This window comes from Eriocheir sinensis, chromosome 8 (assembly GCF_024679095.1).
Source record: "Eriocheir sinensis breed Jianghai 21 chromosome 8, ASM2467909v1, whole genome shotgun sequence".
In the NCBI taxonomy this organism is placed as follows: Eukaryota; Metazoa; Arthropoda; class Malacostraca; order Decapoda; family Varunidae; genus Eriocheir; species Eriocheir sinensis.
This window is the reverse complement of record NC_066516.1, coordinates 8975760-8990590: the sequence shown is the minus strand read 5'-3', so window position 1 is coordinate 8990590 and position 14831 is coordinate 8975760. Positions and strand designations below refer to the sequence as shown.

Genomic DNA, 14831 nt, shown 5'->3' with positions numbered 1-14831 from the left:
TACTGCTACTACTACCACTGCTACTACTACTACTACTACTACTACTACTACTACTGTCGTTATATCCAGTGGTCAGTCAGAGAAAGAAGTTTTTGGATGCTGGCTCAGAAATGTCTAATTATCAATATTCGCTCAAACGTAAAATCACATATTGTCCATTAATGACCATGTGCACCTCTGATGTTTTTGGAGTTTTTCCGTTCACTCTGTTTCAAAAGAGGATGACATTGCGTGCATAGAAATTTAAATATCTCGTTGATCTCTTGTATTGATAATTTTAAAAAAGTAGAAAACTACAAAAGATAACCCCAAACTGATATATTGTGAAATCATCTCGGTGTTACCCGTGGAAGCGAATCCATTTCACTCAAAAAGAAATCGGAGATAAGACAAGAAATTGAGGAAATCTTAAGCACTTCCTGTCCCTCCATGTTGTACTCAGCGCATTTCTCTCCATTCCTCTCTGTGTGCTTCTTGGCTTTCTCTCTAACTATTTGGTAAGACGCAATGTGTGTGAGCCGGCATTTCTGACTGACAGGATACATTGTTTATATATATACTTTTATTTTTCAGGCAGAGCGGCAGGTTACCATTCTTGATATTACTATGTTTACTACAAGATCTCCATCCCGTTCCCATTATGATACAGTAAGAGCGACGTCTTTGTGCGTGCATTTGAGTGGCCAGGGAAAGGATGAGTCGGAACATCTGATTGGCTAAGAGGAGTCTGGATATCGATATGTCACTCTGATTGGCCGCTGACGACAAAGGAACACACTGGATACATTCACGACACTGGATACACTGGACACTCTCGTAGGGAAGCTCGTTGACTTTCTCTCTCATTTGTTCTTTTTTTTTCCTTTATTGCTACTTGCTTTTCCTTTCTTCTTTCATGAATCATTTTCCTTCTGCATTCTTTCTCTTCGTTCTTTTCTGTTATGACTTCCTACCATGTCCTTTTATCTATCCTCTTGTCTCCTGCCTTCCACTTGCCTTTTTCTTTCTTCTTTCATGTGTCATTTTCCCTTTGCATTCTTCCTTTCTATCCTTTTCCAGTATTACCTCCTACATCTTATTTTTCTTTATTTTATCCTCGTGTCTCCTGCTTTCCATTTGCATGTTTTATTTATCGTATCAACTTGATTTAAATGGATCGTTTTCTCTCTGCATTCTTTCTTTCTTTTTCGTTCTCTTCCACTATTATTTCCAGCCATATGTTTTCCTTTCTTATCGTCTTGTCTCCTCCTTCCTATTTGCATGTTCCCTTCCTTTTTTTAGCTTGACTTTAATGCATCGTTTTCTTTTTGCATTTCTTTTTGTTCCATTCTATTCCACTTTTACCTCCTCTCTCACGTTTTCCTTTCCCATCCTCTTGTCTCCTGCTGTCCTGTCTCTTCCTTTCCTCACCTCCCTGTCTTCCTCACTTTCTTTTTTACATTCGTTACCTGTTTCGCTCCGCTCTCTTCGTTCTGTTCCATTATTACTTTCGACCATATAAATTTTCCTCTCTTATACTCCTGTCTCCTGCTGTCCTGTCTCTTTCTCTTTCCTTACCTCCCTGTCTTCCTCACTTTCTTTTCTCTTCGTTCTGTTCCATTATTACTTTCTACCATATAAATTTTCCTCTCGTATACTCCTGTCTCCTGCTGTCCTGCATGTCTCTCTGTCTTTCCTCACCTCCCTGTCTTCCTCACCGTATATTATTCCCTTTTCATTTTCTGCCTTCTGATGTCCTGTCTCTTCTTCCCTCTCCTGCGTGTCTGCCTTATTTTCTTTACATTCATTACGTGTTTCGCTCCGTTGGCGCTCGAATTCACGTTAGGCAAAAAGTCTGCATCAGTCGACAACATTCCTTCGTCAGCAGAGAGCACGGATAAAAGGCTTCGGTGGGATGGAAAGCCGAGTTTTAATGGTCAACGTAATTTTTTTCCTACCGTTCAGCAAATTTTGTGGTGGTCGCCATATTTTCATTTCGCATTTTCTTATATTTGTTTCCCTCACGCGTTTGTATTGAGGTGGATGTTTTTCCCCACTTCGTTTCTTCTTTTGTTGTCTCGCGTGTCGTGTGGGTGCAAGTTTTGGTAAATCCTTTTTTTCTGGTGTGTGTGTGTGTGTGTGTGTGTGTGTGTGTGTGTGTGTGTGTGTGTGTGTGTGTGTGTGTGTGTGTGTGTGTGTGTGTGTGTGTGTGTGTGTGTGTGAGAGAGAGAGAGAGAGAGAGAGAGAGAGAGAGAGAGAGAGAGAGAGAGAGAGAGAGAGAGAGAGAGAGAGAGAGAGAGAGAGAGAGAGAGAGAGAGAGATCAGTGTCTTCAATCGTCAATCTATTCCCCAACCTCAATAGTCAACAGATTCAGGCAATACTCTGCGTCTCTCAAGGTTGAATAGATTAATCGTATTTGGTATAATGTGTCCTTCTTCTCGTTCTCTACCAAGCAACCTTAAATCAGCCCTCTTCACCACAAACAATATACCTCCGTCTGAGAATGTTAAGGACAAGTTTAATCATATGTAGTGTTTCGTGTCATAGCTTTCCACAAGACTACTTTAAACTGTCCTCTATTCTTCATTATAAGCAGTCCAGGATGCCCCAACACAACATTTCATTTCCACTAGCACCCATTTTTACATACATACTGCGTCTCTGAATGTTGAGAGTAAATTTAATCGTATGTTGTGTTTCGTGTCCTCCTCTCTCTCCACCAGGCCGCTCTAATTAAACTGCCTTTGTTTCTTCATCTTAATTGACCCAGCTTGTCCCAACACCACACTGCGTTTCCACTGACCTGTTTTTATCTCGTTCAGGTCTCGGTTATAAACGGCGCTATGAATTAATTCGATCTTATTTAGTATTTCGTGCTTGTTCCTCGCTCTCCACCAGGCCACTTTAATTAAACTGCCTTCTTTTCTTCATCTTAGCGACCCAGCATTTCCCACCACCACACTCCGTTTTCACTAACATGTTTTATCTTGTCCGCCTCTTTACCTCCGTCATGACTGCGCCTCTGAATGCTGAATGAGTTTAATCTTACTTAGCATTTCGTGTCCTCCGTCTTGCTCCTCACCAGACCACTTTAAACTGCCCTCTTCTTCACAAGCAACCCAGCATGTCCCAACATCCCACTACGTACCCGCAACCCGTTCTGTTTCGTCCACATCTTTACCTTCGTCATATATCTTGTCTTATTTCGTATTTCGTGTCCTCGCTTTCCAAAACTCCACTTTAAACTTCCCTCTTCATCACAAGCAACCCAGCATGTCCCAACACCACACTCCGTACCCACTAACCCGTTCTATTTCGTCCACGTCCTTACCTGTGTCATATATTTTAACTTATTTCGTATGTCGTGTCTTTCTCGCTTTCCAAAACTCCACTTTAAACTGCCCTCTTCATCACGAGTAACCCAGTATGTCCCAACACCACACTTCGTTGCCTCTAACACATTCTGCCTTGCACCTCTTTACCTTTGTCATAACTACCTCTCTGGTTGTTCAATACATCTTGTCTTATTTCGTATTTCCTCTCCTTCTCTCTTTCCAGAACTTCACTTTGAACTGCCCTCTTCATCACCAGCAGCCCAGCATGTCCCAACACCACACTCCATTTACGTTGACCCATTCTGTCTTGCACCTTTGTCATAACTGGTTGTTCAATAAATCTTGTCGTATTTCATATTTCCTGTCCTTCTCGCTTTCCAAAACTCCACTCTAAACTTCCCTCTTCATCACAAGCAGCCCAGCATGTCCCAACACCACACTCCGGTTACGCTGACGCAGGGGGAAGCAACACAGCCTATCGTCTTCTGCAGTTTCGGTGGTAATGACATCGGTAGAGTGGGAAGCGAAGAGATATTTAGGCGCTTTAGGGAGTCATTTGGGAAAGTGAGAGACTTCGGTGGACTTCCAGTCGTGTGTGGGATCTTGCCGAGGAGGGGGGTAGGTGAGGGATGGCTTTCTAGGGCCCTAGCAGTGAACAGCAGGCTGGCGGCTCACTGTAAGCGTAACGGTTGGCTTTTCATAGATAACTGGAACCTCTTCTACGATTAGGGCACCTTGTATGCCAAGGATGGAGTACACCTGTCACTAAAGGGGGTTGAGGTTCTCGCAGGAATTACGAGATTAGGGTAGCCAACGAGGCCAAGAGCGATCCCAAGGGCTTCTTTAAATTATACAGAACGAAAGCAAGGGAGAGAATTGGACCGTTGAAAACAAAAACAGGAGAGCTCGTCGAAAATGGGTAAGATATGAGTAAAATGTTGAATGACTATTTCCTCTCAGTTTTCACACAGGAAAATCTAACAACCATGCCGGAGAGAGTTCAGGTATATGAAGGAGAAGATAAGGATAAGTTGAGAGATGTGACCATCACCAGGTAGGTAGTCCAGGATGAGATTGGTAGGTTAAAGAAAAACAAATCTTCAGGCCCAGACGAAATCTTCCCGCGTGTCCTGAAAGAATGCAAGGAGGTTCTCAGTGGCCCACTTACCGATGTCTTTAGGATGTCGGTAAATTCTGGGTACGTGGCCAGCCACTGGAAAATATCTAATGTGACATCAATTTTCAAAAAGGGAAACAAGTAAGCCATCTCAAATTATTGCCCAATCAGCTCAACATCAGTTGTAGGCAATGTTGTAGTCATTTATAGCCAGGAGCACTCGGGACCATCTTGAGAAGCATAGTTTATTCCATGACTCAAAGCATGGGCTCACGAAAGGTAGGTCTTGCCTTACCAATCTGTTGTCCTTCTATTCTAAAGTAATCGAGGCGGTTGACAGAGATGAAAGCTATGACATACTATATCTAGATTTCAGTAAAACGTTCGACAAAGTCCCTCATCACCGGCTATTACTAAAATTACAGGCTCACGGCGTAGATGGGAAAGTCTTGTACTGGATCAGGGCGTGGCTTAGTGGTAGAAAGCAGAGAGTGCAAATCAATGGTAAAAAATCTGAATGGGGCAGTGTTACGAGTGGAGTCCCACAAGGGTCGGTGTTGGGTCCTTTGCTTTTTATCATTTACATCAATGACTTAGACACAGGAATTAGTAGTGATGTCAGTAAGTTCGCAGATGATACCAAGATCGGTAGAGTAATCCAATCAGACCAGGACGCTATCGTTCTCCAGGATGAGTTTGACAGACTTTATGATTGGGCGGGGAAGTGGCAGATGGAATTCAATGTCGGGAAGTGTAGTATTTTGAGTGTAGGTAGGAATAACCCCTCACATAATTACTCCTTAAAGGGCACTCATTTAAATAGGTCTGGGTGTGAGAGGGACTTAGGAGTCTTAGTGAGCACTGATCTCCGTCCAAGGGCCTAATGCATTCAGGCTAAGTATCGTGCAAACAGGGTACTGGGTTTCATCTCAAGGAGCGTAAGCAATAGGGGCGCTGAGGTCATCCTCAAACTTTACTTAGCTCTAGTTAGACCTCACCTAGATTACGCGGTCCAGTTCTGGTCACCCTACTATAGAATGGATATCAAGATGTTAAAATCTGTACAGAGAAGGATAACGAAAATGATTCAGGGTGTGAGAAACTTGCCCTACGAGGATAGACTTAAGCATTTAAATCACCACTCTCTAGAAAGGAGAAGGTTGCGAGGAGACCTTATCGAGGTCTATAAATGGATGAAGGGCTTTAATAAAGGGGATGTCAATAGGGTTCTGGTAGTAAAAGAGCTAGGTAGGACACATAGCAATGGTCTCAAGTTAGACAAATTCAGATTCAGCAAAGACATAGGCAAGATTCACAAATAGGGTGGTAGATGAATGGAACAGGGTTGACAGTCATGTTGTGGGTGCCAATACCATTGATACATTCAAGAAGAGGCTGGATAAATTCATGGATAGTGAGGTAAGGTGGGGTTAGGATAACAGGATCTGCCCTGTATAGGCCAACCTGCCTCTTGCAGAGTCCTTACGTTCTTATGTTCTTACGTTCTCTTTACCACGATGCCTCTCTTCCTCCCACCCTGCCAGACATTTCATCTCGTACATCTCTTTACCACAATGGACCTCTGCATTCCTCCCTGGCACACTTTTACCCTCATTCTATTACGCTCCTTACCACTTTCATTTCGTGTTTCTGAAAAAAACTAAAAGAATGGTCTCCCCTCTCTTTCTTTCCTTGTCCAGTCACATTATCCGTATCCTTTTTTTTCTCTTCACTCACGGTGAGGAGGCAGATTTAGGGTAATAAAAAAAAAGAGAAAAAATAAGCTTGCAATATACTGCTCCTATAAACCATCACCATCATCATCATCTTCACCATCATCATCATCACCATCACCACGGTTCCTAACATTCCAAACGCGACACAATGGAACAGTTAAAGGCAATTCTGACTCCAGGTCGCGTTCCTTACTGTTTGTGTGTTTGTGTGTGTGTTTATGCGTGCCTGCGTGCTTGTGTGTGTGTGTGTGTGTGTGTGTGTGTGTGTGTGTGTGTAATTCACCACGGCCTGATCACGAGTTGGACTCGCTTTCGCCAGCAGGTACCCTCACGACGTGAGCAAGTGCTCATTTTTGTGGATCTCTGGGTACTGCCAGGACCTCACACACCACACACCCCATCCCACTTGCTCAAGGGGGGACAGTAACGACTCCTAGTCAACGGAAAGAATCCGGCCTGAGCGGGGCTCGAACCGCCGCCTGTTTGACCGTGTAGCCTTGCAGCGCTGCGCTGTAACCGATTGAACTACCAGAGTGTGTGTGTGTGTGTGTGTGTGTGTGTGTGTAGTAGGCATCAGGCCAGCGCGATGCCAGCGCTGTCTGATGAGGCTGTTGGTCTGTTCACGGGCGAGCGAGCTTAATGGAAACTCAGCGATAAAGTGCAAATGCCGCGTGAGTGTACGTGCGCTCGCACGCGCGCGAGTGTGTGTGTGTGTGTGTGTGTGTGTGTGTGTGTGTGTCCGTCACTCGTAATGATGTATTCGTTAGGTTGGTTGGTGTGCGGCGCGTGTCATGCCAACCATCCCCTGGGGCTTCGAGGCGCCGCACTGTCTTATACTCTGGCGGCAAATTGGTCGCCGCGTGAACGAAAAATGGCATCGATGTCGTGTGTTGTCCGGAGAGCCCTGATATTATTCTCATTATTATTATTATTATTATTATTATTATTATTATTATTATTATTATTATTATTATTATTATAATTATTTATTCTTTATTATTTTTAATCCTGCTAGTAGTAGTAGTCGTAAGAGTCATACCAGTAGTAGTAGTAGTAGTAGTAGTAGTAGTAGTAGTAGTTCATAGTAAAAGTGGTAGTGTTTTACGACAGTTGCATTGGTAGTGATATTGACAGTAGCAGCATTAACAGTAGCATCAGCAGTAGTAGTAGTAGTGGTAGGAGTAGCAGAAATAGCAGTAGTAGTAGTAATAAAAGTAGTACTAATAGTATTAGTAATAATAGTCGTAGTAGTATCAGTATTAGTATCAGTATTAGTGTAAGTATTAGCAACAGTAGCAGCAGCAGCAGTAGCAGCAACATCATCATTAGCAGTATGAGCAGTAGTAGTACCAGCAGTAGCAGTAGTAACAGTAGTAGTAGTAGTAGTAGTAGTAGTAGTAGTAGTAGTAGTAGTAGTAGTAGTAGCATTATTATTATTATTATTATTATTATTATTATTATTATTATTATTATTATTATTATTATTATTATTATTATTATTATTATTATTATTATTATTATTATTATTATTATTATTATTATTATTATTATTATTATTATTATTATTATTATTATTATTATTATTATTATTATTATTATTATTATTATTATTATTATTATTATTATTATTATTATTATTATTATTATTATTATTATTATAAGTATTATTATTAGTGGTAATAGTAGTAGTAGTAGTGCTGCTACTACTACTGTTACCATTACTACTGTTACTACTTGTTGTTGTCGTAATTACAGCCGTAGTTGTAGCAGCATTAGTATTAGAATCAATAGTAACATCAGTATTTGGGAATTATATTAGTAGTAACCTTAGCAGCAGCAGCAGCAGCAGAAGCAGCAGGAGCAAAGCGAGCAGCAAGAAAATGACAGAAACAGTAGTAATAATAGTCGTAATATAAGCAGCAGCAGCAGCAGCAGCAGCTGTATCAGTATTAGCAACATCTGCAGTAGCACTCCTTGTCATAGAATGATTACACTGAAGATAAATATAACCTGGGATATGAACCGTGGGGGGAGGTGCAGGAGCAGGACAAATAACCAACATTGTATTTATAACAAGATCGGACCTTTGGTGTTACTGCAACGATGTCAGGCATTGGTAATCAGTGTGATGGCGGCAAGCAGTGGGAGTAGACATGAGAAGCAGTAATGGAAGCCTTCTTTTGGAACATAGTGATGAGATGCAGCGTCCACACTCACAATAACAGTTTTATGAAGTCATTTTTGTGATGTTTACAATAAACACTCCATCCAAGTGTGTGTGTGTGTTTCTTGCGTGTGTGTGTGTGTGTGTGTGTGTGTGTGTGTGTGTGTGTGTGTGTGTGTGTGCGCATGCGCGTGCGTCTCTAAACAATAATTACAGACACACCAGAAGGAAAAAAAACATTACACATTCTTATAGTCACGCGATACTATCCTTACATGAAGCATTCACATCATTCCCATAACGACACTTCCACCATAATTTTCTCACATTCTTTCACCTTTCTTTTTTTCCTCCAGGCGATGTTGGAAGAGCACACAACGAAGCCTGTTTGGAGAAGTGGGGAGAGGTGACGACAGGGGAGGAGGGAGGAAGGGAGGCTGCTGTACTACTCGAGCTGGGTCTGGCCAGGGCAACTCCCTCTTCTCGATCCTAATACACACACATCACCAGCTCGCCTTCCCCCCCAATCCTTCCCCTCCCCTCAACCCATCATTTCTCTGCCATGGTTAAGAGGCACATTCTGCAGCCACTCGACAAGCATTCACTGGACTCCGCTTCTCGTTCATTAGAGGGCGTGAGTGTTTATTTTCTTATGTTTGTTGGTTGGTTTTCATTTTTATTGTTTTTGTTTGCCTGTGTTTTCTTTCTGTGCGAGTGTGTATGGCCAATGGAAGGAAAGGGTAAGTGCGTTTATTCCTATGTTTATTGTTATTCATCTTTATTATTTTATCTATTTATTTATTTTTTGCGCGAGTGTGTGTGGCCATTGGAAGGAAGGAGGGAGTGTATTTATTTTGCAAGTTTGTTATTGTTCACCTCTTGATACTCAGCCGAGGCGTGATCTTTCATCTGCTCGAATATTTTTTTTTCTCTGCATGTATATTTGTTTACAGTCTCTCTCTCTCTCTCTCTCTCTCTCTCTCTCTCTCTCTCTCTCTCTCTCTCTCTCTCTCTCTCTCTCTCTCTCTCTCTCTCTCTCTCTCTCTCTCTCTCTCTCTCTCTCTCTCTCTCTCTCTCTCTCTCTCACACACACATACACACACACACACACTTGACTCAACCCGGGTCGCCACGCCCCCTTCACGCTCATCAAGGCGCCGCCAAGCACCTGTGGGTCGTCACACCTGCTGCCCACCGCCGCACACAGGTATACGCAACGCTCGCCCGGCACGTGAGGGTCAGCGACGCAGTGGCCGTATTCTTAAACACTTCGGCGCCCATGCACATATATTCAACAAGGCTTTCGTAGGAGTAGTGCGCATTTCCAGTAGTTTGATGACCCTGGTGGTAGTCTGGCCATTCTTCTGTGCCATGAACCTAAAAGAACAGTCATGAAGACCCGACTGATCTCCTTTTTGGACCTTGGAGATAGTTGATGTTTTTCCTGTTACTCTTGGCAATAATTTTGAGCTTTCTATGAGAATGACAATCCGTTACCTGAAGAACAGAATTCATGGTTGACTTCCTCCGTGTTTTTCCTGTTAATCTAATTGCTTTTTTTTTAAGGGAGTTTCAGTTCGTGGCCAGGGCTTGCGAGATTTCTGAGTAGCTCGAACTCTTTCATTATTAGTTTTTTACGGTAGTGGTACAGCATGAAGCACGTCGTTACATATTTAATGGCTTAGGATTTTTGGAAAGCCTGAGAAATTTAGGAGTAGCTCTAACTTTTACATTAATACTTTTTGACGGGGGTGGGACAGCGTGAAGCACCTCATTATATACTTTATGGCGAAGGATTGTCTCATTTCTGTAAAAAAAAGATATACCTTGCACTGTCCTGAAGAAGGGAGATATTTTGGAGCTCTTTCATTACTTATTTACGAGGTGGGACAGCGTGTAGCACTTCATTACATACGTCCACCATGTATAGCTAAGGATTGTCTCATTTGTGTAAAACAGATAAAATTTGCACTGTTCTCACGAAAGTTTTGCTGGAGAAAGCCCTGTTCAGTTTCTATTCTGTCCATACTTCCTTCAATATTCCTTTTATGGGAGTGTTACAGCATGGAGCCCGAAATTGACCCCTCTTTCGGCCACCTCTTTGGATTCTTTTTAGGAGCAGCGAGTAACGGGCTTTTTTTTTTATTATTGTTTCCTTTTTTTGTGCCCTTGAGCTGTCTCCTTTGTTGTAAAAAAAAAAATTATACTCTTTATGGCTGAGGATTATTTCATTTGAGTAAAAGAGATATACCTTGCACTGTCCTCACGAAGGGCTTGCTGGAGAGAGTCAAGTTCTATTATCTATTCTGTCCATTGTTCTTTTTATGGGGGTGTTACAGCATGGAGCACTTCATTATTTATACTCTTAATGGATGAGGATTATTTCATTTGAGAAAAAAAAATACACCTTGCTAGAAAAGTCAAGTTCTATTTTTTGTTCTGTCCATTGTTCTTTTTATGGGGATGTTAAAGCATGGAGCACTTCATTATTTTTATTCTTAATGGCTGAGAATTATTTAATTTGAGTAAAAAAGATACACCTTGCACTGTCCTCACGAAGGGTTTGCTGGAAAAAGTTAAGTCCCGTTTTCTATTCTGTTCACTGATGGCAACTTTCACACCTGCGAGAGGATTAAACGCGCCGTATCCCTTAACTCCCCCAGCCGTAGCCGAGCTCTCATTGATCAGTTCCGCGCGAAGCAAGGAGACCAATATTGGACCCACACACACAGCTCCATTCCGGCGCTAAAACCGGTAACAATTAATTGAAATGCTGCCTCGATGACTCTCCCCTAAGTGTTTATTTGACTCACTTACATCGATTATCTGACGTTTATTAAAAGGCACGGCACAGGTGGAAGGTATATTTTTAGAGCCTTCATTTGTTTTTGAATGTTTCATTATGGACGTTCGCTATGCTCGTTCACTTGAAGAGACGTCCGTTTTTTAAGAGTCAAGGTATAGCTAGGCGGTATATGTTTAGATTTTTTTCATTTCGAACGTGCCATTATGGACGTTCGCAAGGCTCGTTCACCAGAAGGGACTGCGCAGGATCCCTTATTATACAGGCTATCAGTTCACGTTGTGGAATGGAGGAAAAAAGGGAATACCTAAAAGCGTCCCATATATTTTGGAGGGCGTGTACCGTTACCCCGCAGGCCTCACAAACACAGAGACGAACAAACAGGCAAAACACAGGCAGATAAAACACACACACACACACACACACACACACACACACACACATAGCACGCCGGCATCCACACAGTGTTCTTGAGGAGGTCGTTTCGTTGCCATTATCGTATATTTTCTTGCCTTTATTATTCGGAAAGGAAAGTGCGGAAGACGGTCCATGAGAGAAGTGATTGTGTGTGTTTGTGGTTGCATGGGCGGGTGGCTATACAGATGTGTGTGTGTGTGTGTGTGTGTGTGTGTGTGTGTGTGTGTGTGTGTGTGTGTGTGTGTGTGTGTGTGTGTGTGTGTGTGTGCGTGAGAGAGAGAGAGAGAGAGAGAGAGAGAGAGAGAGAGAGAGAGAGAGAGAGAGAGAGAGAGAGAGAGAGAGAGAGAGAGAGAGAGACGAAGGAAAACAGACAAAAGAGAGACGGACGGACAGACAGACAAACAGATGAAACGCCAATTAAAATGTTTGCAGAGGATGGAGTAGAAGGCAAAATATTTTAGGACAAATACAAAGCATGGCGGGGATGTGCAGGGTGCGGGGCGGGGGTTGGGGGGCGTGGGGCTTGGCGGGAGGGAGGAGCACGGGGCGGGCTGTGGTGAGGGTGGGCTTGGAGGTGAGAGTAAAGTCAGACCTACCTTTATGATGGCGCCCAGCTGGAGCACGACGCTGCCCACCCATATGCCGGCGATGAACAGGACGGTGGGGCGGGGCCGGAAGAACCTGGCGCCCCGGGACCGGCCCAGGTCGACGCAGCGCTGGACCGTCAGCAGGCCCAGCGTGGTCCACTCCGCCAGGGCGTTTACGTAGCGAAAGAGCGCGGCGCCCGTGCAGAATTTCTTGGAGGGCTGGAGTTCCGTGTAGCCCAGCGCGTAGTTGTAGGTGATGGCAGTGATGGGCAAGTTGACGGCGCAGTAGAGGAAGTCACAGATGCTCAGGTGCAGCAGCAGGATGGTGTCGCCCTCCAGTGCCACCACCGGCCGGCCCACCGAGCCGTGCCGCCGCCGCCACACCCGCCCCAAGTACAGCTGGTAGGCGATAGCACAGATCGTGACCAAGTTCCCCACGCCACCAATACACGACACTGTCCATGCCCACGCCTGCGCCGCCATGATCCAGCCCAAAGGCGCCTCATTCTGAATGTTAGTCGTGTTACACACTTCGCTTAGGTTGTCGTTCATCCTCAACGAGGCTGGCCCGCCCTTATGTAATACCCAAGAACGGACTGCCCCGGAGGCAACTTGTTACGTCCTCACCCAGTGGCCTGTGCCGTGAAAGGCCACGACTGTGGACCGACTCGCCGGCGGCAGGTCCACCAGCTGGCCGGTGCGTCCTCACTCCGCGCGTCTCACATCCTGACTGGAGTGTGTCCCGTCAGGACAAGGATAGCCGCCCCGCTGTGGCCGTTGGCTGAGCTCTGACGCACGGTCCTGTGGAAGGAGAAAAGCATCACTGGAGGTGGCCTCGCCGTGGGGAGACTTAGACAAATGACTAAATAGCGTTAACAACATCTGGGACGTGCCTGGCTTGTGAGGACCTGCTCTGAGGCCTCGTAAACAGAAATTAGCCGGAAAGTGCGAAATAATTCCTGATAGTTATCCAAGAGAGGAGGAAAGCAGGTAGTAAAAGGAAAGCTACATAGTTGTCCCTCTCTCCCCACCTCAGCACTGCAGGAGCGCAGCCAGACATGACCTGTATTTTCTATTGCTTTTCAGGGGAACTTATCGTAATGGGAAAGGAAGTTCAAGAAAGAAAAATAAAAACATGTGAGACTTATAAACTAAATAAAAAGAAAACTGAAAATGTGAACACTAAATAAGAAAGTTAATTCAGAAAAGGAAAACATAATGAGGAAAAGAGATGGAAAAAAAATAAACACAAAGAAAACAAGAACAAATCAACAAACAAATAGAAATTGAGTCAGGCAAAAAAATTATAGCGTTGGACATAAAAAAAATAATAATGAGAAGTAAAATAAAATGTCGAGTCAAGTAAACGAAGGGAGGAAGCCCGAAAAAGACCTGGAGGAGAAAGGATCATCAATAAAATGGTTTGCTTGTAGTGCCTCCGCGGGTCGGCTCCAGGAATTAAGTCCACATTCAATTTAGAACACTCGAAACGTTATCCAGGCCGGGCAAGGGGGCGCCAGTGTGTGTGTGTGTGTGTGTGTGTGTGTGTGTCGCTCCCCAACACACTGCAAATATATCAAGAGTCCGGGAGGTCGATTATCTTACTTCTCGTTGGTTTTATTTTGTATTATTTGCACGAGATCCGGTGTGTGTGTGTGTGTGTGTGTGTGTGTGTGTACCTATGTGTGTGTGTGTGTGTGTGTGTGTGTGTGTGTCCACGCGCGTGAGTGTTTTTTTGTGGCGTGGCGATGTGTGGTATCACGGAACTGCAGACAGGCCGAGAAAGAAAAGAGAAAGATTGATTGGGTGTCAGATAAAAAGAGCACCGGCGAGGAGAAATAGTGCAAAGTTGTCTCTCTCTCTCTCTCTCTCTCTCTCTCTCTCTCTCTCTCTCTCTCTCTGGCATCAGGTAACAGGGGAACGAAGCTCTTTTCACGTGACATTTAAAAAAAAATCTATCATATTGTTATTGTTGTTGTTCTTGGCGATGGTGGAGGTGGTTGTGGTTGTGTTCAATTTAATATCTGAGGTTAGCGCACCGGTCTCGTCTCTCAGTGATATCAATATTGTTTTTTAACCTTTTTTGTTCTTACGTACGTACGTGAATCACTATCTATTCCTTTTTCACGGTCACGTTCACTATTTCGGATGAGCAGTCGATAAGCTTTGAGGCTGTGCGGGATAGGGCTGAGTAGGCACGGTTCATTTACTTGCCTAAAGCACTGGTAATCTGACGCTTGGTACCGGTGCTGCCAGAAGTCTGTGGCTAGCTGGCGGAGTCGACCGTTTGGGGTTAGGTCGTGTCTATAAGTATTACTCTCGAGCTCTCAACGTCACGCCATGGATGCAATTTCTTTTTTTCTGAGCGCACCTTCGTTTTTGCTTATAATTCATACTTTCGGAGATAAGTGAAATTAAAATAATGATGTAAGTAATGAATAATAAAAAAAACACATAATAGATGATAATGATGGATAATTCTTAGTGAGGTCAAGGTCGGTCGTCATTACCAGATCAAGTGTATTATTTTCTCGCGTGAGGGTGAAAAAAAATCTTGCTCCATTCCGACGAGTCTGCCATCCTCTTAGTCCTCAGTCATCATCCGCCCAACGTCACGGCAATTGAAGTCCCGAATAATTGAGTTAGGTTTGTATTACGGAATGAATCTCTTTGTAAAGGAGTGCCGTCGGCT

At 43.8% G+C, this 14831-nt stretch overlaps 1 protein-coding gene across 5 annotated transcripts in view; it reads right to left on the bottom strand.

Annotated features, from left to right (window-relative positions):
- The window catches only part of LOC126995460 (protein trapped in endoderm-1-like), a 110755-nt gene that overhangs the window by 50060 nt on the left and 45864 nt on the right, over window positions 1–14831 (bottom strand). For all 5 annotated transcript variants that reach the window (XM_050855019.1, XM_050855022.1, XM_050855018.1 and 2 more), the window contains exon 3: window positions 12149–12940. In XM_050855019.1, the coding sequence (XP_050710976.1) occupies window positions 12149–12691 (543 nt within the window). In that variant the 5' untranslated portion in view covers window positions 12692–12940. The remainder of the gene's footprint in view (window positions 1–12148; window positions 12941–14831) is intronic.